Source organism: Gracilinanus agilis, chromosome 3 (assembly GCF_016433145.1).
Source record: "Gracilinanus agilis isolate LMUSP501 chromosome 3, AgileGrace, whole genome shotgun sequence".
NCBI classification, from domain to species: Eukaryota; Metazoa; Chordata; class Mammalia; order Didelphimorphia; family Didelphidae; genus Gracilinanus; species Gracilinanus agilis.
Window position 1 is genome coordinate 101,888,830 of NC_058132.1, and position 21,559 is coordinate 101,910,388.

The 21,559-nt window shown below is 36.9% G+C and overlaps 1 protein-coding gene across 1 annotated transcript in view; it reads right to left on the minus strand.

Annotated features, from left to right (window-relative positions):
- The window catches only part of NARS2 (asparaginyl-tRNA synthetase 2, mitochondrial), a 170,117-nt gene that overhangs the window by 124,277 nt on the left and 24,281 nt on the right, over window positions 1-21,559 (minus strand). Inside the window, exon 5 of the mRNA XM_044668187.1 lies at window positions 21,142-21,222. Within this exon, the coding sequence (XP_044524122.1) occupies window positions 21,142-21,222 (81 nt within the window). The remainder of the gene's footprint in view (window positions 1-21,141; window positions 21,223-21,559) is intronic.

Here is a 21,559-nt window from a genome sequence, read left to right on the forward strand (position 1 = left end):
GGTTCCATTTTCCAAAGAATATTAAACTTTGGGAGAATCTGGCTTCTTACCTTAAGATAAGTGACAAGCCAGATTCTCCCAGGATTTAATATTCTTTGAGAAATGGAATCAGTTTGTTTCATTTGCTTGGCAAAGTCCATATTCTCTCAAAGAAAATAACTTAAGTGCCATATCAATCTCTTGTTGTAAGAGGACAGAAACACCATCCAAAGTATGCCTCTATGGCTATAATTAGATATATTTGTATGTGTATATAGATAAGCCTATGTATGCATAGCCTTTTTTTACTTACACAAGGACTATTTCTATTCTTACCATTAACAAGCAGCATCATGTGGCTGCAAGAGCAATAGATTTGGATGATAAAAACATGGAGCCTAAATCCTGCTTCTGCTACTTACTCCTTGTATTAACGTAGGCAAGTCACCTTCCCTATCAACCTCCATTTCCTCATCTCGAAAATGAAGTGTTTAACTAGGTAATCTCTATGATTATTTCAGCTCTAAACTATATAACCATCATTATCATCAGAGAAGTGAGAGGGCAATGGCACTTCTCCAGACATTCCACAATCCCCACCACGAAGTTGGACAGACAGACCTGTATTTGTGTGGTACAATCTATTCTTTGTTCTTTTTCTTTGTTCCAAAGACAAGGCCAGGGCACAGGAATGCTATTTATTTTACAGCTCATCAAATGTGCCCAGGGGCTTCAAAAATGTCGACTTATAAAAGCTTATTAAATAACCTGTAAAAACTTACAAATAAGAAATAGATTGACTTCATTATGACATCATTATCCAAAAATATTTCCTGAAGAACTATCATGGTGGCATTATACTAGATATGGAGTATATGCTGGCACTTGAAATAGAAAAGCTCAATTACAAAGCTTATTAAAAGACAGAGGAGGCAGAGATGTAATACTCTGAATATCATTGTCAAACTTTGTAGATGTGTTGCTTAATATTGTTGAGTTGTTTTCTTTTTCCTTCTACTTTAATTTTTTTGTTATAAATGCTTGGGTCTAGACAGGAGGTTGGGAACTAGCACTAACCTCAAGTCCAAGTCCAAAATAAAAAAGTGAGCTGGAAGAATGAGCAAACCAAAAAAGAATCTGCCTATAAAGAGCTACTCTGGTGACGGGGGAGCTCAAGACACAAACACAGAAGATAAAAATGAGTAAGGAATTGAGCAAGCACCTAAGTTGTGAGTTTGGGTGACTGGGAAAATTCCACAGTAACTAAGAAGTGAGGACAAAAGGAGGGTTAGGGAAAAAGATGTATTCAGTTATGGACATGTTGAGTTTAAGACATCTATGGTACATCCATTATTTATCTACCAAATGCAATTTCTGCCCAGTTGTATCCAGGTCAGAAAGAAAATTTAGACTGTCCCAAAATACCTTAAAATGAGAAGTCCAAATTTTACTACAAATAAAAAAAAAATGCATGTAAAAAAAAAAGAAGTAGATGGGAGCAGATATTGTAAAGCATTAGTGGCATGATGGACATAATAAATTATACCATAATTGTATTCACTGAAACTGAGTATACTTCTACAAAATTTGCTTTGTATAAAGCCTTAATAGTTAAATTTTTTTTTCACTCACTACATAATCATCATGCTGTTTTTCCCCCTAAGAGAAATGATATACCCTAAAATTTGGGGGTGATCTATAATTAAATCAAAATAATACTTTAAGGGTCCTAGGCAAAAAAAAAAAAAAAAAAAAAGGTAACATCACTTACTAGAGGACTGTTATCTTTTTTCAGGTGGTATCTGCTGAGGAAGTTGTCAAAGCATGATAATAACTCTACCTCTATACAGAACTACTAAGGTCTATAAAGCACTATATATTTATACACACACATAGATACATAAACATAGATACACAGAGGATACTGTGATAATGAGATTAAACCTAGCCTGCTCATTTTTAGATTTAATCACTAAAGGTATAAACACCACTATTTAATTCACAAGTTGGGAAGTCTGTGACCAACATGTGCAAGAGTGGGTGACAAAGCAGAATTGACTGACCGTCCCCTGGGCAGTCCTAAGTAAAACTCTTGTGATTGGGCATGTAAACTTAGAGGAAAACATAGAAAATGATGCAAAAGAAGCACTTTTAAAAGGGAGTGACAACTTCCTGTATGTAGTTCAGTTCTTGTTTCTTCTTGGAGTTGAGTTGGAGTCTCTGTTTACTGGAGCTGAGACATTGGTGAGACTGTTCTTAAATCTCTCCCTTAGAACTATACGTGGTAAGTGTAAAGATGGACCCTTCCTGGATTTCTCTAAAGGAACTCTCCTTCTAAGAAAGGCTTCGTGACTGAAGCTTTTGCTTCATTCATCCTTGGTCCTCGGCCAAAGGCTGAGCCTTCTCTGACAGAGGGCTAATTAGCCCTGCTTGGATTGAGCCAGGGGACGGAGCAAATTATTTAGTGTGTTAGGTTAATTATCTTATTTTATTCTCTCTCTGATTTTCTTACTTTCACCCTCTTTTCTCATTTGTAAATAAATTGCCATAAAGGTCATTTTTGACTTGAGTTTCCTTTCATTAGGCATTGATATTTATTCAATTCTTGGTGACCAAAACTTTTGATATTGACCCAACCAAACCCTAATTTCCCCCCCTTATAATACATATATACTTATAAGTATGTATGTGTAAATAGATATAGATATTATTGCATTTGACCCTCATGCTAACATTATGAAATAGAGAGTTATCATTATTTCTACTTGACTAAGGAAACCAAAACTAAAACTGGTTAAATGACTTGCTTAGTCACTTAGCTAATTATGCCTGATGGATAAGTAACCAAGAAGGAAATTATCTGAAGCAACCCTAATTAAGGCTTGCTACCCCAGTATGTTCTCTTTCCATTCTCTCTACTGAAGAACTTGATACAACTCATACGCACTTAAAACAATTTTTTAATGGAGTTATTTCTGTGAGAAGTAGTATAGTATAGGGGCTAGAGAGAGCAGGCCTTGAAGCCAGAAAGACCTGGGCTCAAGTGCCCTCTTTGACCCATCCTGGCTGTGACTTTGGCCAAGTCAACCTCTCAATGATCTAGTTTACTTTCCAAGACTATAGACTGCACAGAATGTGCTGACCTGCTTTGGTTGTCTCCTTAACCAGGAGTTCCCCATACCAATGGCATCATAGGTCTGGTATCTATCCCTATCCTAGATATTTGTTTCTGTCCAGGACTAGGGAAAGAATACAGAACTAAATCAAGAAATCCTGATTATCTTGTTCATCCACAGGGGGCTGAAAGGCAGATTTGTGTTTTCAGAAGCCTTTGGAATTTCTGCATATAGTTCCAGGCAACACACTCTAGGAAAGATTTTGATAAAGTGGAGGCCAATCAGAATAATAAAGGACCTTAAATTACTCTATATGAGGATCAACTGAAGAAACTGGAGGGAATTCATACTGGTGAAAAGATTTACAGGTAACAATATAGTTATCTTCAATTATTGGAGGGGCTGTTATGTGAAGGAGGAATGTGACTTCTTTTTATACTATTTAGGTTAACATAAAAAGAAAGAAATGTAACAGATTCTCAAGTTCCTGTATAATCTTTTTCTATTCAATGGCATATATAGAAATGCTCATCTTATTTAGCTTTTGTTAAATTCAAAATAAAAAAGGAAGAAGATGAAGAAAATTCTTGAGAAGTGACTAATTATTCTGAGTGAATTGAAAAGTGTTTCTTGAAGTAAGGAAAAATTATACAACATTTATTCAATATTGACTATAATCAAACTAACACTGAAGAAGCATACGGAAGGAAATGTTAGGAAAAGTGAAAACATATAAAGTCAAACTACCAATATGCAAAAGATGAAAAGAAAGGCCATAAGTTAAGATAATAATTTAAAAAGCAGTACCTTTTACTGAAACTAGAAGCTAAATAAAGGCAAATAATGTACTAGGAATAGCAAGTTAAACTGATCTTCAACTTGGATTGAGTCATTCAAGGACAATCAAAATAGAAACCTAAATCATGCTAAAACATACATATTGTTATTGAATTACATAATTTTATGTTGTAAGATGGTGCCCCCCAATTACTTTAATTTTGCATCTTTTTTGGGTTTGCAATGCCTCATGAAATCAGTGACTCCATGAATTATGGAAAGTTTGCCAGCACAAAGGGCTTGATGAGCCATTCCCCAATTGATAGATGGGCAAGGGACATAAACAGGCAATTTTCAGATGAAGAAATCAAAACTATCAATAAGCATTTGAAAGTGTTCTAAATCTCTTATAATCAGAGAAATGCAAATCAAAACAACTCTGAGGTGCCATCTCACACCTAACGGTTTGGCTAATATGACAGCAAAGGAAAGTAATAAATGTTGTAGGGGATGTGGCAAAATTGGGACATTAATGCACTGCTGGTGGAGTTGTGAACTGATCCAACCACTCTTGAAGGCAATTTGAAACTATGCCCAAATGGCATTAGAAGACTGCCTGCCCTTTGATCCAGTCATACCACTGCTGGGTTTATACCCCAAAGAGATGATAAGAAAAAAGATTTGTACAAAAATATTTATAGCCATACTCTTTGTGATGACAAAAAATTGGAAAATGAGGGGAATGGCTGAGCAGATTGTGGTATCCAGATGTTGGTGACAGAATACTATTGTGCTAAAAGAAATAATGAACTGGAGGAATTCCATGTGAACTGGAATGACTTCCAGGAATTGATGCAGAGTTAAAGGAGTAAAACCAGGAGAACATTGTACACAGAGACGGATACACTGGCACAATGGAATACAGTAGACTTCTCTACTAGCAGCAATGCAATGACCCAAGACAACTCTGAGGGACTTATGAGAAAAAACACTATTCACATACAAAGAACTGTGGGAGTAGAAACACAGAAGAAAAACAACTGCTTGATCACATGGTTCAATGGGAATATGATTGGGGATGTAGACTCTAAATGATCACCCTAGTGCAAATATTAATAATATGGAAATAGGTCTTGATCAATAACACATGTAAAACCCAATGGAATTGACTTCCGGTTAAGATGGCAGCAGAGTAAGGAGCAGCCCTGCTTGATCTCTCCTAACCGAAGCATAAAGGACTCCTCAAGGGGATATAAAAATGAATCGAGATGAACAAAGGGACCCCACAACAGGGCATAGCATTGAAGGTATGTGGAATCAGGGCATTTCCATGCTATAAAGGGGTGAAACAGCTCTCACTAAAACGTGAGAGGAAGAAGCCCCTCCCTCACCCCAAACACCACGTACAACTCAGAGGCCAGCGCACAAGAGTGAAAGCAGGTTTGGGGAACCCATTAAGTCACTGGCAGCTCCAGGGCTTGTTCCTGAGAGCAGCAGGACTTAGGACCCCAAGAGGCTAAAGAACGCGCACAGACTTTCCTGAGCGTCTACGAGGGTGAAGGCAGTGCCCTAGGTGAGGACAAGGATCTCAAGCACAGGCTTGGACCTTGAGTGGGGACCCTGTGCAGACGGGAGCATGGCTGTGGAAGCAGCGCCCTGAGACTGTTGAAGGAGCCTCGGGCAGAGGGGCAGACCAGGGACAACCAGAAGGCTCGACCCTGAGAACAACAGGACCTGAGACCTCGGGAGCCTAGACAGACCCTGAGTGTGAGGATAAAGCGCAGAAGGCACTGGGCTAACAACAATGGCAAGCCAAAATTGGGAACCCCAGAAGAGAAAGATTATCAAGAAGAACTCTGGAACACTCGACGACTTTTACACAGAGAAAATCCAGACAACAGAGGGGAATAAACAAGAAATCATATCCAAACCTTCCCAAAATAATGAAAACTGGTCACAAGCTATTGAAGAGTTCAAATCTGAGATGATGAAAAAGATGTAAGAGATATGCAAGAAAATAACAGTGTAAAAGGCAGAATTTCAAAATTGGAAAGTGAGGCACGCCAACTGAAGACCAGAAATGACCAGATTGAAAAGGAAAACCAAAAGGTTATAACCAAAAACCAGTCCCTAAAGGCTAGAATTGAACAATTAGAAGCTAATGATCTCTCAAGATAGCAAGAACAAATAAAACAAAGTCAAAAGACTGATAAAATAGAAGGAAACATGAAATATCTCAATGAGAAAGTGACAGATCAAGAAAACAGGGCTAGAAGAGACAATTTGAGAATCATTGGTCTTCCAGAAAAAGCAGAAATTAATAGAAACTTGGACTCCATACTGAAAGAAATTATTCAGCAAAATTGCCCTGAAGTTCTACAACAAGAGGGCAATATAGACATTGAAAGGATCCATAGATCACTCTCTACACTAGACCCAGAAAGGACAACCCCCAGGAATATAATAGCCAAATTCAAGAGCTTCAAGTAAAAGAAAAAAATCTTACAAGAAGCCAGAAAGAGACAATTCAAATATCAAGGAGCACCAATCAGGATTACACAGGATCTGGCAGCCTCCACGCTAAAAGACCGCAAGGTTTGGAATATGATATTCAGAAAGGCAAGAGAGCTGGGCCTCCAACCATGGATCAACTACCCATGAAAACTGACTATATACTTCCAGGGGAAAGTATGGGCATTCACCAAAACTGAAGATTTCCAAGTATTTGCACAGAAAAGACCAGGGCTAAATGGAAAGTTTGATATCCAACCACAAAAATCAAGAGAAACATGAACAGGTAAATAAGAAACAGAGGAGAAAGAAAGAAAACTCATAATTTTTTAAATTTGACTCTTTAAGGGCTTCAATAAGATCTAATTACCTGTATTCCTATGTGGAGAAATGCTATGTATAATTCTTGTAGAAATAATCAACAACTTTAGCAAATTTGCAGGATACAAAATGAACGCACATAAATCATCAGCATTTCTATACATTTCCAACACATCACAGCAGCAAGAGGAAGAAAGAGAAACAACATTTAAAATCACCCTAGACAATATAAAATACTTGGGAATCTATCTACCAAAACAAACACAGCAATTATACGAAAACAACTACAAAACACTTTCCAAACAAATAAAACTGGATCTCAACAATTGGAAAGCCATTAATTGCTCATGGGTAGGACGAACTAACATAATAAAAATGACCATTCTACCCAAATTAATTTACCTATTTAGCACCATACCTATCAAACTACCAAAAAAACTTCTTTACTGAATTAGAAAAAACTATAATAAATTTCATTTGGAATAACAAAATATCAAGAATATCAAGGGAAATAATGAAAAAAAAATGTGAAGGAAGGGGCCTAGCAGTACCAGATATTAAACTATACCAAAAAGCAGCAGTTATCAAAACAATATGGTACTGGCTAAGAGATAGAAAGGAGGATCAGTGGAATAGACTTAGGGTTAATGACATCAGCAAGACAGTGTATGATAAACCCAAAGAGCCCAACTTTTGGGACATGAGTCCACTATTTGACAAAAACTGCTGGGAAATTTGGAAAACAATATGGGAGAGATTAGGTTTAGATCAACATCTCATACCCTACACCAAGATAAATTCAGAATGGATGAATGACTTGAATATAAAGAGGGAAACTATAAATAAATTAAGGGAACACAAAACAGTACACCTGTCAGATCTCTGGGAAAGGAAAGATTTTAAAACCAAGCAAGAGTTAGAGAAAATTACAAAATGTAAATTAAATGGTTTTGATTATATTAAACTAAAAAGTTTTTGTACAAACAAAAACAATGTAGTCAAAATCAGAAGGGAAACAACAAATTGGGAAAAAATCTTTATAACAATAAACGCTGACAGGGGTCTAATTACTCGAATATACAAGGAGTTAAATCAATTGTATAAAAAATCAAGCCATTCCCCAATTGATAAATGGGCAAGAGACATGAATAAGCAATTTTCAGGCAAAGAAATGAAAAGTATCAATAAGCACACGAGAAAGTGTTCTAAATTAGAGAAATGCAAATCAAAACAACTCTGAGGTATCACCTCACACCTAGCAGATTGGCTAAAATGATAGAAGGGGAGAGTAATGAATGCTGGAGGGGATGTGGCAAAATTGGGACATTGATGCATTGCTGGTGGAGTTGTGAACTGATCCAACCATTCTGGCTGGCAATTTGGAACTATGCTCAAAGGACTATAAAAGAATGCCTGCCCTTTGATCCAGCCATACCATTGTTGGGTTTGTACCCCAAAGAGATCATAGGTAAACAGACTTGTACGAAAGTATTTATAGCTGCGCTTTTTGTGGTGGCAAAGAACTGGAAAAGGAGGGTATGCCCTTCAATTGGGGAATGGCTGAACAAATTGTGGTACATGCTGGTGATGGAATACTATTGTGCTCAAAGGAATAATAAACTGGAGGAATTCCAGGTAAACTGGAAAGACCTCCAGGAACTGATGCAGAGTGAAAGGAGCAGAGCCAAAAGAACATTGTACACAGAGACTGATATACTATGGTAAAATCGAATGTAATGGACTTCTGTACCAGCAGCAATGTAATGGCACAGGACAGTTCTGAGGGATTTATGGTAAAGAACACTACCCACATTCAGAGGAAGAACTGCAGGAGAAGAAACACATAAGAAAAACAACTGCTTGAATGCATGGGTTGAGGTGGACATGATTGGGGATGTAGACTCAAAACTACCACACCAATGCAACTATCAACAATTTGGAAATAGGTCTTGATCAATGACACATGTTAAAACCAGTGGAAATGTGCATCGGCCATGGGTGGGGGTAGAGCGGGGGGGAGGGGGAGGTGAAAGGGAAAGTAGGAACATGAATCATGTAACCATGTTAAAAATGAATATTAATAAATGTTTAAAAAAATTAAAAAAAAAACCAATGGAATTGCTCGTTGGCTACGGGAGGGGGATGGAAGGAGGGGAGGGAAAGAATATGATTCATGTAACCATGGGAAAACACTCTAAATTATTTAATTAAATAAATCAACTTAAATTCTTAAAAAAAAGGGCTTGATGGCATTCATAAAAGATTTATCTACAAATTCTGGCAAAATTTTGCTTCTCAAAATGACTAGTTTTGGGTCTTCAGATTACAACCAAGGGAATTGGAGAAATCTGTCTTTTACTACCTTGTTTTATATTCATAAAGCTGACATAAATTTTACATTTTCTTTGCAGCTTAATTTAATTCTATCTTAAAATAGCAACCTGAAAGCAAAATAATAGGAATGTTCATTTTCTACTTCAGTTAGCAATGGAAATAATTATTTGTGGGGAAAATTACCTTCACATTAAAAATCTTACAGAACTTTCTAATAGAACTAAATTAACTTACTTTTGAGAAAATGCCTGACAGTAGGATGTGGGGACAAAACTAAAGAAAGAAGCAGCAGTCAAATAAAAATGGATTATACTTGTTCTATTTGATCTTAGAAGGCAGGACTAGGATCAATACAGAATAAGAATAGTTTCCCTTATAAATCAAGTCATTACAAAAACACTGCCTTGAGAAGTTTTTACTTCCTGGTTACAGAGGTCTTTAAATTAAGACTGATAAAAAAATTCCAAATTTTCTTGAAGATGCTGTTAAAAGGTTTTTTCTGCCAAGAATAACCTTTACCCTGGAAATGACTGAATGAAAATAGCTAACGGGTAGCTGAAACCCACATTAAATAATGATATAGTAAAAGAGAATCTACCTTCCCTAGATGAGTTCAAGTCACCTAGTTCTGATGAATCATATCCTCAGGTACTCTGAGAATCAACAAATATAACTGTTGGAACACTATGAGTGACACTGAAAGAGCATAGAGAAAAGGAGAAGACTACAGTATTAAGAAATAGTAAGTGTCCAGTTCACAAACCATAGAGGTGAGTGGATTTGACCCCAATTCCTGGGAATCAATCAATCAATTAGCATTTATTAAGCACCTACTATGTGCCGGAAACTGTGCTAAGAACACTTTGTATTTCATTGTGGAGGGAATATGGAGCCTCTGGAGTTTAGTGAGTATGGAGTGGCGTGATTGGACTGTCACTTTAAGAAATTTACTTTAGTGGCTGAATGGAGTATTGAATGGGAGTGGGAAAGGCTTTGAGGTAGTTAGACTCATCAGCAGACTACTGCAATAAGCCAGGGGTGAGGTGATGAGGGCCTGCATTAGAGTAGACACAGTTTCACAGAAGAGAAGGGGGCATATTTGAGAGATATTACAAAGGTGAAATCAATAAGCCTTGGCAATGAATTGGATATAGGGGGTGAGAGATAGTGAAGAATCCAGGATGGCTCCTAGATGGTAAACCTGAGGGACTAAGAGAATGGTGTTGCCACCTATAGTAATAGGGAAGGTAAAAGGTGAGGAGAGAATTTAGGGAGAAATAATGAGTTCTCTTTTGGACATATTGAGTTGAAGATGTCTACTGGATATCCAAGTCAAGTTATCTGAAAGGCAATTGGAAAGGTAAAACTGGAGGTCAGCAGAGACTGGGGCCAGATAGGTAGAGTTGAGAATGAGCATAGAGATGGTAATTAAGTCCATGAGATCACCAAATGAAATCCTATAAAGGGAGAAAGAAGCAGGCTCGGGACAGGACCTTGAGGGAGTCCTACCATTTAAAGGTGATCAGGAGGAGGTTCCAGGAAAGGAGACAAAGGAGCAGTCAGATAGATAGATAGGAGAAACAGGAGAGAGTGGCGTCTTGAAAACCTAGAAGGAAGACAGTTTCAAGAGGAGAGGATGATCAGTAGGATTAAAGGCTGCAGAGGGGTCAAGGAGAATGAGGATTGAGAAAAGGTCACTGGATATGGCAACCAAGAGATCATTAGTGATTTTGGAGACAGCAATTTGGACAGAATGATATGGTCAGAAGCCATATTGTAAGGGATTGAGGAGAAAATGAAGATACCCATCATAGATGAACTTTTCAAATTTAACTACAAAGAGCAAATGAGAAATAGGACAATAGTTAGCAAGTATAGAAGGATCAAGGGAGAGTTTTTGAGTATGAGGGAGACACGGGCATGTTTGTAAGTAGTAGAAAATGAGCCATTAACAGAAAGAGACTGAAAATAAGTGAGAAAGGGGGGATGACAGAAAGGGCAGTCTATTGGAGGAGAGGGGATGGAATGGGATCACTTGAACAAACAGAGGGAAAAATTATAGAATAAATCTAAGTAGAGTGATTACAAAGGGTCAGCAAGACTGAAGGACGTTATGCCAAATTACCTTATTTTCTTATTTTTACAGGGAAACTAACTTTTCAAGAGATCAGGGGAATGATTTAATTTATTAAGATTTTACAAAAATATCTGATTATTTGATATTGATTTTGATTGATAAATACTGATAAAGAATTTAATAGTATTAACATTCAAAATAAGTTTTCTTGTGAAAAAAAAGGGAAGAAATACTACAAGATAATACAATTCAATGGATTTAGAAATGGTTAAAGGCCCACATTTAAAGAACTATTGTTAATAATTTAATGACATAAGAGTAGGTTTCTAAAAGACCTCTCAGGAATGTGTACTTGGCCCTGTGCTGTTTAACATTTTTTTACCAAGGACATGAATGGCATTAATGACATAAACAATGGCATGAATGGTACTGTTTTCAAATCTGCAGATGACATAAATCTGAGATTGCCCCTACTACTCTAGTGCATCTAGGACCAAATTCAAAATATCATTTCAGACCTTTTTCAACCTGGTTCCAATGTACCTTTCTAGGTTTATTAAACTTATACTGTTTTACACATTCTATGTTCAAACCAAATTGTTTTGTTATTTCTCATATACTGTTCTACCTTCTGTTCCCCTGTTTTTGCAATGGTTGCTCCTCAAGTCTGGATTGTCCTCATGCTTTACCTCTGCTTTGTAGAATCTCTAGCTTCCTTGAAATAAGAGTTTAAGTAACTTTTCTCATATATACCTTTCCTTACCTTCCTCCACAATTCCACTACCAGCTACTAGTGCTTCCCATTGAAATCACCTTATATTTACTTTGTATATAATCTATAAATGCTTCTTTGTGTACACACTGCTTTTCTGGATGGAATAAAAATTCTTTGAAGTAAGAAACTGTTGTACTTTTGTCTTTGTATCCTTAGCAATAAAACATTGCAGGGCACATAGCCAGCACTTAAAAATGCTTATAAATCATCTGTATTGGATTGGAAATTCCATCTCTTCCATAACTACTTCAACTCTCAACTCTTTTTATCCTGAATTTCTATAATATCATGGCATCTTCCAAAGAATCATCATTTAATTCTATTTTGCCTTCTATTATTCGCATTTCTACAGAGGAAAGAATGCTGGATTTGTCTTCAAAAGACAAAGGTTTTCAGGTTATGTCACTTATCGACTATTGAGCTTTGGGCAGTCAGCAACCAATCTGAACCTTTTCTTCTCTGTAAAACAGGGATAATAAAACGTCATAGGTGCCTGTGAGGATCAAATGAAATATTAATTAGTACAGCGTTGTGATTTTGTAATAACAAGTTATAGAATTTATTGGATTGTATTTACATATCAGAATTAACCAGAAGCCATCATCAAGAAATGCATGATGAGAAAAATGAATAAAGTCTCCTTCCTGAATCTAGTAGGGCAGACAAGTGGGCTATCCGGGCACTAGTAAGGACATAAGAAGGGAAAGGGGCAGCTCAGGACCTGATGAATCATTACTTCTCCCAACCCCATAACAAGCACAGATGTGAAGTCTCTAGGAAGACCCTGTGAATGGAATTAACCTGGATATGGCTATTATATTCTAGGAGATAAGAAAGGGCCCAGTCTAGGCTGGTCTCCTTGGACCTCATCTTGCTGAATGATGAGAAAAGAGACTTTGACCAGGGCCCTCACTTGGCTGCCAACTCCAGACTCCTGCTATGCTCATAGTACTTCCTTCTAATAAGGAAATGTGTGGAAAATTGTTCCCTTGTCTCCCCATCCCCAAGTATCCGACTAGGATGGAAAGAGACTGGCTTCCTGGATCCTTCCCCTTTGCTAAAAAACAAAACAAAACAAAACAAAAAACAGGGCAGAAACTATAACTTGGGCACTCCTTTCAACTCCCTAATTGCTCTCACCAGATCCCTACAATCCCCATGGTATCTGTTTCATAGGAGTTAAGTGTCTAGATTCTTACTAGCCTCTCATCCTCCGCCAGGTTCTTGAGCAAAGCAGGATACCCCCTGGATGTGCCACTGCAATCTCTTTAAGCAAAAACCCATATGAGGAATTTATGGAAATGAATCATTCAAATACAGCATTCTCTAAATTTGAAAAAAAGTGAGCCATAATGAAAGTGAAAGGACTTATGGGTTAAGATGGCTGCAGAGTAGAAGCAGGGTACTAAACTCTCCTAACCCCCCTACACATGATACCTCAAAAGGACACAAAAACCAAATCCAGATGAATGAAGGGACCCCACAATAGGGCACAGCATTGCAGGTACATGGGAGCTGGGCATTTCCATGCTATAAGGGGGTGAAATAGCTCTCACTAAAATGCAGCTGATCATCCCCTCCCCCTACACTACCTACAGTGCCAAAGCCAGTGCACAAGAGTTAGAACAAGCTTGGGGCATTCACTAAGTTCTTGGCAGCTACCTGGAACCAGCAGGGGCTGGCTCCTGAGAGCAGCAAGACTTAAGACCTGAAGAGGCTAAAGAGCGTGGACTTTGAATGCGGACCTTGGATGCGAACCTAGGGCAGAGGGATGCTGGACTGTGGAAGCAGTGCGCTGAGACTCTTAAAGGAGCCTCAGGCAAAGGAGCAAGCAAGGGGACTACCAGAAATCTTGACACTGAGAACAGCTAGACTTGAGACCCCAGGATCCTAAAGAGCACAGACCCTGGATATGAGGATAAAGTTGAGAGGGGCAGCACTGCACTGTGACTCAGGCAAAAACTGCTCCACAGCTCTACAGACAGAGAGCCTTCCTGCCTCACCCAGACTTGTGACTGAGAAAGAAAAACAGCATAATAATAATGGCAAGCAATGCCCAAGAACTACCCAAGAGAAAGAACAAGAAGAAAGCATTAACACTCGATAACTTCTACACAGAAAAAATCCAGACAACAGAGCAGACAGCAGAGGAGGACAAAGTAATCACATCCAAACCTTCCCAAAAAAATGAAAATTGGTCACAAGCTCTTGCAGAGTTCAAATCTGAGATCATGAGAAAGATGGAAGAGATTTGGCAAGAAAAGTGGGAAATAGCCAAAAGGTAATTAACAGATTAAAAGACAGATACTCCCAATTGGAGAAAGATGTCCCAAAATCAAAAGAATTTATAAGCAAATTGGAGACCAAAATTAAACAGCTGGAAAACAGGATAGACCAAACTGAAAAGGAAAATCAAAAGATTATAGCAAAAAACCAGTCTCTAAAGACCAGAATTGGGCAAGTAGAAGCCAATGATCTCGCAAAACAGCAAGAACTAAAAAAGCAAAGTCAAAAGAATGACAAACTAGAAGGAAAAACATGAAATATCTCAATGACAAGATAACAGATCGAGAAAACAGGTCTAGAAGAGACAATTTGAGAATCTTTGGTATTCCTGAAAATTCAGAAATTAATAGAAATTTGGACACCATATTACAAGAAATTATCCAAAAAATAAAAGTGAGAGACAATAGACTGCTGTATTATTCCTATAAAATATTAAAAAGAACTAAAGAGAAGCTGCTAGTATTTTGAATAGGACCTCTATGGAGAATTTATAAAAGATATGACCTCTATAATAAAACAGGGTGAGAAGGTATTGAGGAGGGGGAAGGACGAAGGGAAAGGGGAAGTTCTCATATTGATGGCTCTCTCAAAGTACTATTATTAAAATTTAAGACATATCTTCCTTAACTATAAAGGGGACATTGTACAGAGGTATTACCTATTTTACTTAGACCTTCTGACAAAGATTAAAGTGGTCCTTTTGAATCCAATGATGGCACTATTTAAAAAAATATCATTACATTTTAGTTAGACACTTAGAAAAATATTAAGTATATATATGCATTTATATTTGTGTGTATACAAAATATAGTCATTAGTTGTACAAGTGCTGAATCAAAATTCTATTCGGAAATAAAACTCACAATTTAAATCATCCTTACTGAGGCCAAAATACAACCTACCCTACTTGTCTCTATCTGAAGAAAAAAATATAGCTATTTAAGGGAAGATGGACTTGATTCCCACCTCTCATTCCCATCAGTTGATATAATCATAGGATATAATCACAGATAAGACCTTAGTGAATAAACACTTAATGTTCCCTTTATTAAGTATAATCTCCATCCAGGGCTTTGAATAACTAAATTCTTAGAATTAGAGCTTAGTTAGAGCTTGGTCCATGCTTAGAGCGACTATGTCATATGAACCCTTCACCTGTACCAGAGTACAACTTTCCTTCCCCTATCCCACTGGCCATAGTGTCTAACAGTATTCTCCCAATAGTCAACTTGAGGTAAACAGTTGCTGATTTCAGCACTGATTGACGATTTTCTGTTGAGAACACTATTTGGAAGTGTTCAGCCCACCTCTTCAGGATAATGTCCATATCACTGATCAATGTGGCTCCATCAGTGCTGAATAGTTGAGATTCACCATAAGGTTTTGATCCATAAATAGTCTTCAGTGCACTGTAGAAATGCTTTGAATTGTTACTATTAGAATAAAGCTGAATTTTGAGGAAGAAGGGTACCAGAATAGCCAGGAATATAAACTCTTCCAAGAAGGAAGCCAGTGTTGGACAGCAATTCTAAAGAGCAGTGATTTTTGAAAATAGCACATGTGGGACACTATAAAATGCAATGCTGATTATTTAATAAATCCTGACAATAACTCCAAGGTCAAAGAATCCTAGAGCTATGGACTATGCTAGCTAGCATTGTAGCATTTCTCTAACTATATGACTAATAACACAAAAAATTGCTCAACCTTTTTGTTCTAAAATATTATGAACTCGGCATTCTTTTCATTCATTAAGCTCAGAAATTTGATTTTCCTTCCAATTTATTCGCATTCATCTGGTAAGTTAGATTTGGCACCTATAATCAAATTGTAGTTTTTAGTTTTAAACCAAAAATACACAGACTGATTATTCATATCTGCTATTATTCATATGTTAGTAAATTAATTTGGAATTTTAAAAAAAAGTCTTGCTCATATTTTCCATATTTAATATTTTGAGAACAATTTCAATAATTAGCCTGTTCTTTAGATTTTGTGTTTTTGTGTCTCCTATTATCACAATGCTATTGATCTTTTAAATTTCTATTCTAAATAATAATTTTTCTTGTCATTTAATTTTTTTTTCTATTTTAAGGTTAATGGGAATTTAAAATGTATCTTACTTGACCAAACATAGGTCATGTTTTCCCAAAAAACTAGCTTGTATAAAATTTGAGTGAATTACAATTAGTGTTACTTTTAAATATAAATATATGTCTGTATAACTTAAGCACACATCACACATACAAATTTCCTTCCAAAGAGATATTATTTTAAGAAGATAGTTTATATTAAGGATGAATGCAGAGAGCAGTTAGTTGGCTAATTGAAAGCCAGGTCTAGAGTCAGGAGGTCCTGAGTTCAAATATGCCCTTAGATGCTTCCTAGATATGTGACCCTGGGCAAGTCACTTAACCTCCATTTTGCCTAGCTCTTACTGCCATTCTGCCTTGGAACTAATAGATAGCATTGGGTATAAAATGAAAGGTAAAGGTTTTTTAAAAAAAGGATGAATGTAGTATTTGCAGTGAGTCATTCTTACATCATATATAAGGAAAATGTGGGAAGACAAGAGAAAATAAGGAACCAGCTATAAATACTCTTGTAGCTCACACAATGTCCATCAGTGTTTCCTTAGTACTATGCGAGATTATTTAGGTTTTAAAAGTTGAATGGTTTGTCCTATAATCTTCAAGGACTAGTTTTAGTAAGGGCTAATTTTTAGGCCTTTACTAAATTCCAACTTTTAATATCTCCATCATTGCATGTGGGTTTTGATACTGGGTTCTCAAAGGATACACAGAAGAGTGAACACTTACTGGGTGATACCAAGATGGACAGTTTTAAGCGTGTGAATCCAGTGATGGAAAGTATACTAAGGAACAATAGTTGATAATAAATGCACACTGGCATAATGCTTTTCTCACAATAACCACGTGAGGTTGCTGGTACACATTATGATGTCTTGAGTTTTTCTTTATTTTGTTCTAGCTTTGGCAATTTCCTGCTGGTCTTCCTCATATATGTAAGACACTCCAGATATATGAAGTATTTTTTTAAAAAGGCTATTCCTTGTGACTACAGTATACTTTATAGCAGGAGTTCTTAATTTTCTTTTGGGTCACAGATTCTTCTAGCAGTCTGAGTAAAGCACACAGAATCTTCAACATTATGATTTTAAATGAAAAAATTAAAATACACAGGATTACAAAAGAAACTAAAGACAAAGAGGAAAAAAGGCATCATTTTTTTCAATCAAGTTTATTAACCCAGGTTTAGAATCATGCTGTAAAGTCTGAAGACTGACACAAGAGAAGTAGTGATTAAGTTAGAAATTTAAGCCATAAAATAATTTTGACACCTTTATTCTCTACATGAGCTCTGACCACCTGGGCAAGGAAAAATGTTTTAGTTCTGCCAAGGACATGAACAGTGGGCTCCATAAGAACAGACCCAGGACAAAAATTGCAGGAAAAAAATCTGGTACTAACTAGCTACAGACAAACATTCATACCATATATAAAGATTAGCTCCAAGTGAGTACATCATGACTGACGTTAAGAATGATATCATAAGCAAATTAGAGGAGCAAGCAAAAAACTGCTTTTCTGACCTATAGGTAAGAGAAGAGTTAAGAACCAAATATGGGATAGAAAGGATCAAAGAAGTTAAAACTGACAATCTTGATTATATAAAATTAAGAAGTTTTGGCACAAACAAAACCAATGCAGCTATAACCAGAAGGCAAACAGATAACTGGGGGGTTGGGGGATTGTGGTGGGAATCTTTGCAGCAAGTTTCTCTGATAGCACTGATCCAAAAATTTAAGAATAAGAGCCATTCCCCAAATGGTAAATGGTCAAAATATTTGAACAGGTTTCATAGGAAAAAATCCAAGCTACCAAGAGCCATATTTTTTAAAATGCTCTGAATCCCTAATAATTAGAGAAATGCAAATTAAAGCAACTCCGAGTTTTCACCACACACCCAACAGACTGACAAAGAGGACAAATAAAAAGGAAAAAAATACCAATATGGAAAACTGCCATGTTATTCCATTATTAGTAGAACTACAAATTAGTACAGCTATTCTGGAAAGTAATTTGGGAACTATGCCCAAAATGTCACTTAAAGTCTCTGCAATACCATTACTAGTCCTATGTTCCCAAAGAAAAAAGAAAAGGACCTACATAAACAAAAATATTTACAGAAAATCCTTTTTCTTTATAGCAAAGACCTAGAAATTAAGGGGAGGGCCATCAAGTGGGAAATAGCTGAACAAATTATGACAGGAATGTAATGGATTACTGTTGTAAGAAATGTCAAGAGAGATGGTTACAAAGAAACTTGAGGAAACATAAAAATGAATGCACAGTGCCTTTAGGTGCTTAATAAATGCTTTTTCCCTTTAAATGAAGAGAAACAGGAGGACAATTTATATAATAAAAACAAACAACTTTGAAAGATTTAAGAACAATGACTAATGCAATGACAACTATGATTCCAGAGGAATAATGATGAAGCATGCTACCTCTCTCCTGAAAGAGGACTCTCAGGATATAGATTGAGATATATATTTTCAGATATGGTTAATATGGAAATTTGATTTGTTTGACTATGCATATTTGCTACAAGAGTTCTGTTTTTATTTTTATTTTTTTTAATTGGGGGTGAGGGAAGAAAACTGATTTTTGATTAGTGAAGAAAAAAAAGAATGTAAATTTCTTGAGGACAAAGACTATATTGCTTAATTGTATTTGTATCCCCATTACTTAAAACACTGCCTGGAACACAGTAACAATTAAGATTTTTATTTAAAAAAAAATGAAAAAAGATATAAATTCATCCATGTAATGAATTGGATTCTCTCTCTATTTCCCTTTTTTTCCTTCTTTGCTCTGCTAACTAAATATAATGCTCAAAAATTTCAAAGCTTGGCTCTCCAAGAAGCAGGGATAGTTAACAGCTTGCTTTCTTACTATTTATTCAATTCTGTTAACTCCTCAAAATTGATAAAACATCCCTAACAAATGTCAGAGACTGATTTTTTTACATAAAAAAAGGGGAAAACTGGGATACCATCTAAAGAGTTGTCACATTTACCATGTGATGTAATGGAAAAGTATTTATTAAGCAATTTCTATGTGCCAAATACTGTACTAGGTGCTAGCCATACAAATATAAAAGGAAGGCAGTCTCTGCTGTCAATGAACTCAGAGTCTAATTAAGGAAAACAACTCATATAGGAGAGGAGTGCGGGGGTCAGGTGCAGGACAAGCAGAAAGGCCCAGAAGTCCTCAGAGTGCAATGGCAGGGTGTATAAGAAAGACTGGGATTCCTAAGGCTATAATAAGTCAGATGATAATGACCAGGGGTATAAAGGGCATTGGGGCAAAGCAGATGCTAAATTCTAAGGAATCTCAGAGAGTAATGACTATCCTGGCAAATGGTAAGGATGGTAGTCAACTTACTATCTTATTGGAAGGATTGCAAATGCAATCCAAGCATTTTGAGTGGTAGTGTCCTCATCCAATATCCGTACAAACCTAGAGGAATGGAGCACTCACCCACCCCATCTCAGGCCTTCCCGAGGCCTCAGTCAGCTGTATGAAATATCATTTAATAAATATCTTTTGGACCCATGAGATTTATATTTTTCACCATTTCCTTTCTAAGTACAGACAAATGTTGAATTACTATATAATTACTCATTTGATAGACTGTTGCTGACAAATGTAGAAATGGGTAGGGGTATCTATCTGATCTAGATTCCTCACCTCATTTCAAACTTTTAGAACTCACACAAATAGCTCTCATTCAAATTGCTGCAGTGAGACCCTAATTTAGTCCCCTCTCCAATCTATCCTAATGCACACTATCTGACTGTCACTCTCCTAATCAACTCTACAGGTTCCCAACTGCCTCTAGGATCAAATATAAACTACCCTATTTAGCATTTAAAGCTCTTCACAACATGGCTCCAACCTACTTTTCAAGCCTGGTTATACGTTACTCCTCTCTTCATGTACCAAAATGGCCTCCTTGCTATTCCTCCCACATGACACTGTCTCCTGTAGCTGGCTGTCCCTCATACTTGGAATGCACTGCCTCTTCACCACCACCTCTAAAGCTCTGTGGTTTCCTTCCAAACTCAGGTCAAATACCACCTACTGCCATAGTGGTGAACCTACAGCACACGTGTTAGAGGGGACATTTAGAGCCCTCTCTGTGGGCACATGTGCCATCGTCCTCACCCCAGCACAGAGTTCATAACTAGAAAGCCAGTGGGGTTGCTCCCCACCCCAACATGTGCTGGAAGACAGCCCAATGGGAGTGCTTCCTCCCTCTCGTTTGGGACAAAATGAAGGGGTGTGTGTGTGTGTGTGTGTGTGTGTGCGTGCGCATGTACGTGTGCACAGTTTGGGCGTTGGTTCTCTAAAAGTTTTGCCGCTGCATGATTTTATTCCTTATTCCCCCCCAGATATTTGTTTCTACTCTCCCACTCCCATAACCTCATATTAATTTTGAATATACTTGTATATGTATACACTGTTTTCTCAGGTTAAATATAAGCGCCTTGAAGAAGAGACTGTTTCATTTTTGTGTCTTCATCCTCAGTGCCTAGAACAGTACTTGGCATAATAGAGAATTAGGAAAGGCATCAAAGTTCACATCTCAACTCTTAACTGGGCTGGCCTTTTTAGCAAGTCAGATTACCTCTCTGAGTTTTAGTTTTCATTATCTGAAAAATGAGGATAAAATTTCAATAACTACTTCACAGGGTTATTACAAACATTAAATGAGAACATTAAATAAAGTGTTTTGAAAAACAAAATGCTATTTAAGTTTAAGCTATTATTATCATGGTCCTTACCTCAAAGAACTTCCATTAGCTTCAAAACAAACTCTGAAGGATAAAAATTATAAACATCAACAGATCCTCCACATTGTGAAGCACAACTTACTTCAACTTGGAAGAGTTCTCCAGCCCCTTCACAGTCATTTGATGTGATAACTGGGGTGTGAATATGAATATAGCCATTAGCCTGGAATAGAAAAAAAAATTTTTTCCCTAAATGTTTGTTAAAACACAATTACAAGAAAACAAACCTCAGTTATTAGTAATACAAAAGCCACAAGACAAGGATATTAAATCATATTCCAACAAAATACAAAGCCTCCTTCAACAAGGAAAATACCCATACATGACTATTAACCATTCTTTAACCTAAGTGCCTACTATGCACAATACTATACTGCATTATAAAAACTGTAGAACTAGGAAAGAAATCTACAGGTGTCAAAGACACAGGTGAAACTAGATTAAAATATAATCAGAGGGGGGGCAGCTGGGTAGCTCAGTGGATTGAGAGCCAGGCCTAG